This window comes from Biomphalaria glabrata, chromosome 1 (genome assembly GCF_947242115.1).
Source record: "Biomphalaria glabrata chromosome 1, xgBioGlab47.1, whole genome shotgun sequence".
Classification (NCBI taxonomy): Eukaryota; Metazoa; Mollusca; class Gastropoda; family Planorbidae; genus Biomphalaria; species Biomphalaria glabrata.
The window spans coordinates 29,900,331-29,910,652 of NC_074711.1; the positions used below are offsets into that span (position 1 = coordinate 29,900,331).

Sequence of the window (10,322 nt, forward strand, 5' to 3'; positions counted from 1 at the left end):
GCTTTTGTGCCGGTGTGGGATTTCCCCAATCACGCCAGAACCAACATGATGAAATCTTTATTATAACATAAAAAACAATATTATGATGTTTTAAAATGTAGTATTAATCGTCTTAAAGCTAAATGTTGCTTTGAATCCTTTTTGTAAGTAATATTAAGATTTTAAAAAAAACTAATTAGGGTTCTATTTGGGGAAATCCCTAACTGGAATAGTGAAGTTTTACCCGTATGGGCCCAATGCAGACTTTTCGTAATCAAATAGTGTATGTGTGTGTGTGTCTGATTTTTTAATGTGCACACTAAAAATATATATATCTATATCTAGTAATATTTAATCACACATAGAATCTAAAGTTGAAGGAGAACATATTTGTTTTTTTGTTGTTTTTTTTTTTTTAGATTTAGATTTTAAAAAAAGTTTTATACATTTTAACATTTTTTTCGACCAATGAAAAAGAAGCATTTATTTCTTTTAAGCTCGCAATATTCAGCACAAACTGGATTATTCAGTCTTCACTCTAGAACGTACACACGTGGATCAAATTAGAGCTAGCTAGATCTAGATCTAAATCTGTTAAGTTATTAGTTATACTACAAGTTATAGAGCTATAGTCACTCTAGTCTAGGTCTAGTCAATCTAGACTTTCATTAATATAATAGATCTATTATAATAATTATATGAGCTGTACTTCTTGATATCAATGCATATGGCATTTATCATGTTATTATGTTCTTCTACTCATGGCAGCAATGGCAGCAGCCATGGAAATTCAATTGGAATGGTCGTAACTTATAAAGTCTTAAGCCTATCACAAGTACAGATCATCATCAGATGACGAATCTCTAAGTACTCTAACACTACTAACAGATCTAATCTAGATAGTAGATTAGGTCTAGACTTAGAATAGATTTATAGATATATCTAGATAATCTAGAATGCTAAGAATCTAGATCTAGAGATAGATCTCTCTAGACTAGTTTTATTATAATATCTAATAGATCTAGTAGTAATAGGCTACTAGATCTAGTACGATATAATATTAATATATATATTATATCTAGACTTGAGACCTATTAAATCTAGATCTAGACGACTTAAGTGATTAACATGCATCATTGCATGCGTTATGACTAGATTTACTATTTAGAATAGATTCTAGATCTAGATTCTAGAATCTACATGCATCTGCAGCATAGAATTAGATTTAGTTAAGGACTTACTAAATCTTAAATCTAAATCTACTACCTTTTAACTTTTAGGGCAGAATATTAGATCTAGTCTATATGCCTATCTAGTCAAGTAACTGTAAACTAATACTTAGTCTACTTAGACTTAGGACTTTGGACACTTTGGTATATTAATATAATAATTATTATACTCATAGTACTCATACTCATATAGATTTTAGTTCTATTCTAATTCAAATATTTTGAGGTTAGAAAAAATTGACCTAGACTTATAAGATATACTAAGACTTTCACTTAGTAAACTTAGATCTAGATCTAATAAAAGATAGTCTAGAATAGTCTAGATTCTAAAATCTAGTTGTTATTAGAAAATTTAGTAGATATAGAATAATATTTAATATATTGTTAATACAGACTAATCTTTAATTTTTTCATACTATAGGCGATAGGTCATTTAGATTAAATAATTCTAGATCTAGTAACTAGTTATAGTCATAGACCTATAGACTTATAATCTTATAATATAGATATTTACTTTGTAGAGACTAAAGTACAATATTAGGCCTACACTCCAGATCTTGAAAATCTAGTCTAGAGTTTAGAATGTTTAAATTTATTCAAATAAATAAAATCAAACGTTTATATTGGTTTTAAAATCAGATATTGAGATATGTCTAGAAAAATATGTATACATAATAAATATATATAGTATATCTATATTAGGGGCCTATATATAATAGACTAACGCCACTAACGGCTAACCCTATAGCTGCTATAGACTATAGCCCTATATTGACATTGTTTTTTTTTTTTTTTTTAAATGTTCCTTCAGAGTTGAAGATATCTACTTGGTAGTCTCGCTAAACCTCAAAGGAGCTTAGGGAAGTGATGGCAGTTGCAGGGTATGAACCAGACGACCATGCAGAGACCAACGAGGCGACCAAACAGTCCATCGTGCATACCATATAACCAGGTCCAGGTAGCGTTAGATCTTTATTCACCAATACTCAATATATGTTAGATTTTACTTTTTGTAAATTTTAAAGACTCTAGGCTCTATGTAATAGAATTAAATAGATCTATACAGATCTAGAAATTCTAGATCTATAAACTAGACATAGATCTAGATTATATTTAGATCTAGCTAGAATATCTAGAGGTCTTAATACTAATTATTATATTATACATTTTTCTACAATTTGATCTAGGATTCATTCTATAGGCTTAGCTAAGGCTTAGGCTTTTTAAAATTTCATTTAGTGGATACTGTTAAAGAAAAAATACAGAGTCTCATCATTAGGCTATAGCAACAGTTTTTCTTATACACCATACCATAAACATTTCAGGATTTGTCTTTATTGTAATTTTATTTTATTTTTTTTTTTTTTTTTTTAGAATGCCAGTTTTCTTTAAGGGCAGCTGACAATAAGAATTGTCTATGTATGCACTACAGATGCTGTTCAATATCTTTTCATGAGGAAGCCTGCTCAAAAAGGTACGAAGAATAAATTTTTCTTTAGTTTAAGATTACTGATCAGTGTACCCCCCCCCCCCCCCCCCCCAAACCAAATGAAAATTTTAATGAGATCAAATCGATTAAATTAAAAAAATGTAAAATAAATGTTAATCTTGTGAAACAATGTTCGAGAGCAATATCTTCAGCTTTTTGTAATTTCACTGAGATTTAAGTTCATTATTAATTTGCATAAAAAATTATAATGAACATTTATACAATGAAAATAGGGCCTACATAGAATTGTTTTTGACCTAATGTCATTATATAGCAACAACCCTTCTTGTATACCTTAGCTTAAACATTTTGTGTTTTGCCTCTATTGTAATATTATTTCTTTTTGCATTCTTTAAACATTTTTTATGTTTTTATTTATTTTTATTTTTTTAACAGATCGCCACATTTTCTTTAGGGGAAGTTGACATTAATCTTTTAGGTTAATAATAACCTATGCATGCAGTACAGATGCTGTTCATCATCTTTTCATAAGCAAGCCTGCTCAAGAAGGTAAGAATTAAAATTTCGCTTTTAGATTACTGATCAGCAATCTGAAAGTAAATTGTTAATGGGGTGGAATTGATTAAATGTAAATAAAGAAATGCTATCCTAATTTTGAAATATGCTGGTTATGGGTTGTTTTTTTTAAGTTTCACTGTGATAATTGTTTATTTTAATTCTAGAATAACTTTTCAGCCAACTTATTTTTAAAATTACCATAGAACTCTAATTACAACAGAATATAGTTGTATTAGTAAGAGCCTGTGATAAAGTTAATATAAATAAATTGGACAAAATATAATATTGAATGAATTGAAGCCTAGCTCGATCTAGTCTGCCATTGCACTTTTAGCATAGTCAAATACCAGTGCCACATTTGCTGACACCAATTCATAACATTTAATTTAAGGAGAAGATTGAACTCCAAATTTTGAAATACCATTAATTTTTGTGTTGCTTAATAGGCTTTAGAAGCAACCTAATTTTTTAGCACCTTTTATCATCAAGGGCTGGAAATATAACCGTTAAATAGTATGTCCACATAGATAAATGTAAGGTCTTCTCATGTTTAATTGTTAGATTCTTTTTATTATTAATACAGCTTGAAGGTAGTTTTATTACATGACTATAATATTTATTTGTTTGTTTGTTCCAGCTGCTGCATGGAAGTCAAAATATGAATTATTGCCACCAGTCTTGAAGTCAGCTTGTAAAGAATGCTAAGAATTGAATGAAAATGCTGTCTTGATATCTTGTTTGTGCTGTTATATTTGTCTTTTGTGTTGGTTAATTATTCCATAAATAAAAAATAAAAAAAAGTTAATTGTGTAAGTTTGATTTAAGAATAAATGATCAGAGCATGCAAGTCTTATATAGTACATTACCAAAAATTGTATTGTTTGATAGTGTTCATACCCAAAAATGTAATTTAACTTGTCCATTACTTTATAAATATGTTGACATTATAGCTAGATGTATATAGAAATCATGCACTGATTCAATTATTATAATTTCCAAACAATTATGTCAAATAATTCAATTGCTAGATCTAAATCATCAGTGGGAAAGTAGACCTATGTAAAAGGTTAAAAATCTCATACTAAACCATTGAGCTGCATTTGAACAAAAAGGGCATTATAAACAAAAAATCACTAATGAATTTGTTTTAAACTACAGTATTGAAAAACATTAAAGATTATTCCTAATTAAGCCATAATAAAATTTAATGACTGAATCATCGGAGACAGTATTTGCATGATAATACCTAATTGAGCCCTAATAAATATTTCAGTTACTAAACCATTAGGGCCAGCATCGGACCGATAATGGCACAATAAGGGTTATCCCTAATTGAACCCTAATAAATATTTCAGTTACTAAACCATTCAGGCCAGCATCGGACCGATATTGGCACAATAAGGGTTATCCCTAATTGAACCCTAATTAATATTTCAATTACTAAACCATTAGGGCCAGCATTGGACCGATAATGGCACAATAAGGGTTATCCCTAATTGAACCCTAATAAATATTTCAGTTACTAAACCATTCAGGCCAGCATCGGACCGATATTGGCACAATAAGGGTTATCCCTAATTAAACCCCAATGAAAATCTCAGTTACTAAACCATTGGGGCTAGTATGGGCTTGATTAGGGCGCGATTCTGGAAATCCCCAATGAATCCGGAAGTGGGTTTACCCATTCTGGGCCGATATTGGCACGATTAGGGTTGCCCGTATTGGTCCCGTATGGGAACCTAATGACGCCAATGTGCAAACGGTATGCGCGCCCATTAGGGCGCGATTTGGGCTATTTAGGGCTGCAATTAGGGCAAAGGGGGATAACCCTAATTAAAACTGATACTGGGCCGTAATGGGCATGTTTATAGGGAGGCTAGCTTTTGGCTTAAAGCATGTCTAAAAATTGAACAAACTGATCTGGAACATTAACAAAATATATATTTGTTGCTCACACTTCATGACAGAATTGCTTTTAAAGTTCATTAATCCATTTATCCTGTTCTCATGAATTGTGAATGCATTCTTGTCCATAGCATTGTGGAATTTGTCTAAACAATGAAAACTTAATAATAACATATGTCGTAAATAATTTCACTGTGATTTAATATAATCAATTCAAAACTTCTTTGACTGGCTGAAGATTTAATAATTGGGTAACTTTCTATTTTTTAGCCATTGGGATGTCTTCCACAACAGTTCAACCACGACTAGATAATACAGATTCAGTAGAATTTAACTCAAGAACTGTCATAATAGTCACTTCTTGTATAGCTGGAATATTGCTGATAGTTGTGATTGTTGTATCAATTGTCATTGTCTTGAGGTAACTTAGTAAACTGACTAATCTAATGTTTTAATATAGTATGTTTTAATATAGTATTACATTTATTCTACTAGCATTCTTTATATATTAGCCTAAATTGAATTAACTATGATTTACTTCAAGGTAAATGTTGTTTCAGATGGATTTTTTTTTTTAAGAAAAGAACTTCAGAAATAAATTTATAATAATTTAAATTTGTTATAATTTTATTTTCAATATTTAGAAGGCGCAGACTGCAGGGAAGAATGAAAAAGCTGAACACATCATTATCAGATGAAGATTCTATCTATCAACATGACAGACTCTATGATGGATCACATGGTTTAAGAACAGACAGAAGTTTAATGTTTTATAACCCATCCATAGCACCATCTTACTATGAAGTTGGACCATATCAAAATGAAAATTCTGTACAAATTTAAGTAATTAATCCCTTTTTTTTAACAAAAGATCATAGATTGTATTAAAAATAACATTTTAGGCCTAAATAATAGCAAAAAATTAAGTTATTCTGTCCATGTTTGGTAGACAATAATATTATGAAAATTTGATGAGTAAACCTTAAACTGTTGTTAAAAATATACGTCTTAATAAATTAATTATAGGAACTTCTTAAAAATTGGTTTAAATTCAATTTTATTAACTAAAAAAAGAAGAAATATATATATAGAAGAAATTATCCTTTCCCTAGTAAATAATTTTCCCAGACAAACACAGAAGTTTAAAAAAATTTGTTTTTATAGTCAACCCTGAAAGATATATTTAACAATATGTTCAAATGTGAAACTGTTGTTTTAGAGAAACACATGGAAATACAACCTATTCAATATATATATATATATATATATTTGTACCTGGAACAATCATATTTATATTAAAGCAATGTAGGCAGTGCTGCATTGTCAGTGTGTTGACCACACGTTCATGAAAAACTGAACATAATATAGTATAGTGTACAGCACTGAAACTGTCATATGTATGTTTTTTTGTTGATTAAATCTGTTATGCATTCAACTTTGTTGTGCCTTGAATGTATGTTGTATATTTGATCCATTTTAATATGAATTTAGTATATACAAATTATTAAATGTATGTTCTATATTTGATCCATTTTAATATGAATTCATCATTTACAAATTATTTGTTTTATATATTTATTGCATTCAAGTTTTTATTATATGAATATATTGTTTTTCAGTACTTTTACACATTACTTGTAATTCCCTGTTGTTTTTTTAATTTTATAATAGTTTTAAAGAAATTAATGCACAGGTTTAATTTATTGACATTTTAAAATAATAGCATAATTAGTATCAGGAGATTTTCCTAGGATTTAAATTGAAAATTTAGTATCCTTGGTAGTACCACGAAGACATTTTCTTCAATTCTGAGGATTTAAGATGAGTGCAGCATTTCACTAGCACTATTTGTTGTCTTTTACTCAATATAAACCTGATCATAACTTGCAATTACAAGTATTTAGAGCTCATTTGTCATATTTAAACAAATATTTTTATTGACATATTGTTATATAAAAACATGTATATTTATTTATAAATAAATGTGTATACAAATAAATGACATACAAGCCTATTAGTTTTTATGTGTAACAAATATCTGCAAATTTAATCAGATTCTTTATTAGTCTTGCTACCTGTGGCTTGAAGGTAAATGACCAAACTCAATTGAAGTAGCTTTGAAGTACATTTTATCAGTGAAAAGACGTAGATGACGGAAAGAAAATCTTAATCGACCACCGGCGAACAATGGTTATGCTTGGCCTGGACAAGCCTTAGTGTTAATATAGGCTATTATATATGGGCCTACAAATTACAATCATGTGTTGTATCTTCTTATCTTACATTCACTGTTTTAATATAAATGTAAAAGTTTAAAAAAATTTTTGTTTAAAGGAATATGCCCCATATTTGAAATAGGCTCTACAGTTTCTTGTTATCCTGTTCTTATTGTTAGCTTAAATACACTTATAACATTAATAACTAAAAAACACTGAACCAAATAAGAGACGCCATCATACTCGTGAGTACATCATACTCATAACACACTCTCAAATAACAAAGGTTACACACAACACTAACAATATGAATTTTTTTTTCTTTAATTCTTTCTTTCATTCATTCTCTCTCCCTCTCTCTTTCTTTCATTTTGCATTGAAAGTTAATCAAATAGGAAACAAAATAGAAGATATGACAAAGAAAACAGCAATCTTGTCTAATATAAACACTAAAATCTTCTCAAACATACATCAATGAGAATGTGTACAGTGAGAATAAAGCGAAACCAAGATTCAACTTTAACAAAAAATGCAACAGTGTCTAGAATGAGCAGAGTTTCCTGAGCAGTACATTCAATAAAATGTTTATACAAACTGTAATACCAAGCTGTGTTTCTGACACACATATCTACATAGAGAACTAGTGTGAATAAACGTTCCACAAGTGTGAAACGAACATAAAACCAAAAACAAGTATTGTTGAGATGAAGCAAAACCATGCGTGGTGCGCACAGTTGGCAGTCCTGTATATATAGGAAAGGTCCATCAGCGAAATGGCATATAAAGCGAACACCTCCCCATAATTTTTATGCATTCTTATTTATTTCAAAAGTAACTGCAGAATTAATAAAATGGTATTACAAAGACTCCATTTTTCTACATTCCCCACATATTCACTTTCGTTTTCCCTCATACAATAAAGCATAGCTGAAGGTCAAAGTTGACATGTATGGAAATTTCATTCTCAAAACGTTTTCGGATAAACGAGAGTAGGTCCGAACTTAAGGCGATTTTAAAGCATCAATGGACATCGGCCGAAAAGAATTCGCATATTGTGCTTCTAAATAAATGAGGAAATAGTTAGCTACAATAGCTAAGGCTATTTATTCCGTTGAAAAAAATATATTGTGGGGTGTTCGCTCAAAATGACCTTTTAACTGAAAATCTATTCACCGAAAGCCCCTATAATAAGCTTAAAAAGCCATTTAATGATAATTTAGTGACTGATTTAATCTGTTTTTCTTTTTGTCTTATCTATTGTTATTGTTTGTAAACTGAAATATTAAAATAATAGGCCTATTTTTAACCTTAACCCAATGTCTTCGATTTCGAAGATTAAGGATGAGTGCATTACGTGTTTCACATGACTACGCCCAGTTGCGACTACGCCCAGGGGACCTCTGTTTTGCCGTCCTCCTTTTTTTAACTGGCTGATTAACCTCTTGTTACTAATTAATGATATTAATATGTGTATAAATGTTTAAAAGATCAGAATTCATTTTCACGGGGTTCCCCCACCATTCTGAGATAAGGATTTCAGGAGATTTCCAAGAGTTTTCCAGGAGAAAATATTCGATTTCAGGAGCGGAAAAAATGCGAACTATATATTTAGTAATAAATATAAGAATTATCATATAATATAGGCTACAAGTATAAAATTACAAGATCTCTCCTGAGTCTTTCGTCTCCACGCCTGAAACCCAAGCTGTTATAGATCTGCCTCCATACATCATCAATCCATCACATTCGGGATCTGCCTTTGGGTAAATCAGCGCGCGTGTGTGTAAGTGTGTGTGTGGGGGGGGGGGAGATCGAGTTGATGGTGATTAAGTGCACTGAACATGTGTTCTTAAAAAAAATAGTCGCTGTAACGAGAGATTATGAAATGGAGAGTAAAACGACGTGGACTATCCTATAGGGAGGAGGCGAGATAGAATTTTGTAGTTTCTTTCTTTAAAAAAAAATATTTGATCGCATTAAGTTTCGTAGGCTATATATAGACATCAGTTCCAAGCAGAGAAAGGATATGTGGAGCACAAGAAAAGTGAAAACAAATTTTGGCCTAATGCCATAAGGAGGACAATAGTTAAAATGCTTCATGGAAGAAGTTAGTGAGAGAACTAATTGAAGCATAATTTCCTATATTTTAACATGTTATTTCGCTATTTTTTTACGGCCTTTCGCTCATTATGACTCCCGCGAAAATTGCGTTCGCTGATTAGGTCCGACCCCTACCGTAAGTTGACTTGAATTATGAATTTAATAGCTGATATGGAAAAATTTAGTTTTATCGCCCATTGAGGAGTCCGCACATGTTTTTATTTTTTTAATAAGTTTAACCATTGCGGAGTTATAAATTCTAAACTAAAAACTGGCACAAAAGCGTTCGCCATTGGTCCTTTCCCATATATATATATAGTCTATGAGCAAAACATACATCATGTTGCATAAAGTAAAAACAAAACAAGTAACACACAGACAGTGGCGTAGCTATAGATAGGGTGTTTCATGCCCAGTGCGGCTTCTCCTCATGATGCCCCCCACTCGGATATGAAACAGCGAAAATACGTTACTAAACGTTAACATAATATACTGCAAATAAATAGGTGCTTTCTTGGTCGCAAAACTATCAATAATTGTATCGAAATCTATGTTTTCCACCAATCGCCTAATCAGTGAAACGCAATTTTTTCATTGTTGAACGGTATTTATTCTTGATCAACTTAATTAAATCTGAAAAACTTCGCTCTTACCGCAATAGTCAGAAATATATAAAAATCTGTTAATGCTACCTGAAGAGAATCTTGGACAACATTCTTTTTCTCTCAAAGCAGAATCTGGCATTCAATAGGCATCACGAATATTTAGACAATATTTAGAACTGAAGCATCTAGTGGCATTCTAGCTGATATCTTTTTATTTATTTTTTAAACTCAAGATTTCAAACAGGTCCTTGTTTGAGAAGTTCAAATGCTTCTGAAAAAA

At 30.7% G+C, this 10,322-nt stretch overlaps 1 protein-coding gene and 1 long non-coding RNA gene across 7 annotated transcripts in view; both read left to right on the plus strand.

Moving 5' to 3' along the window:
* LOC106060763 (uncharacterized) overlaps positions 1-7,135 on the plus strand; it is a 169,730-nt gene extending 162,595 nt beyond the window's left edge. For both annotated transcript variants that reach the window (XM_056031638.1, XM_056031643.1), the window contains 2 exons: positions 5,392-5,542; positions 5,766-7,135. In XM_056031638.1, coding sequence (XP_055887613.1) covers positions 5,392-5,542; positions 5,766-5,964 — 350 coding nt within the window. In that variant the 3' untranslated portion in view covers positions 5,965-7,135. The remainder of the gene's footprint in view (positions 1-5,391; positions 5,543-5,765) is intronic.
* Positions 499-4,015, plus strand: LOC129926621 (uncharacterized). Of its 5 annotated transcripts, XR_008778326.1 has the most exons (6): positions 558-572; positions 748-846; positions 2,020-2,166; positions 2,583-2,682; positions 3,094-3,207; positions 3,854-4,015. It is a non-coding gene; the product is annotated as an uncharacterized LOC129926621 (long non-coding RNA). The 5 variants fall into 5 exon arrangements; XR_008778327.1 differs by lacking the exon at positions 748-846 and having other exon boundaries at positions 3,854-4,013; XR_008778328.1 differs by lacking the exons at positions 748-846; positions 2,020-2,166 and having other exon boundaries at positions 499-572; positions 3,854-4,013.
* Positions 7,136-10,322: the final 3,187 nt, after the last annotated feature.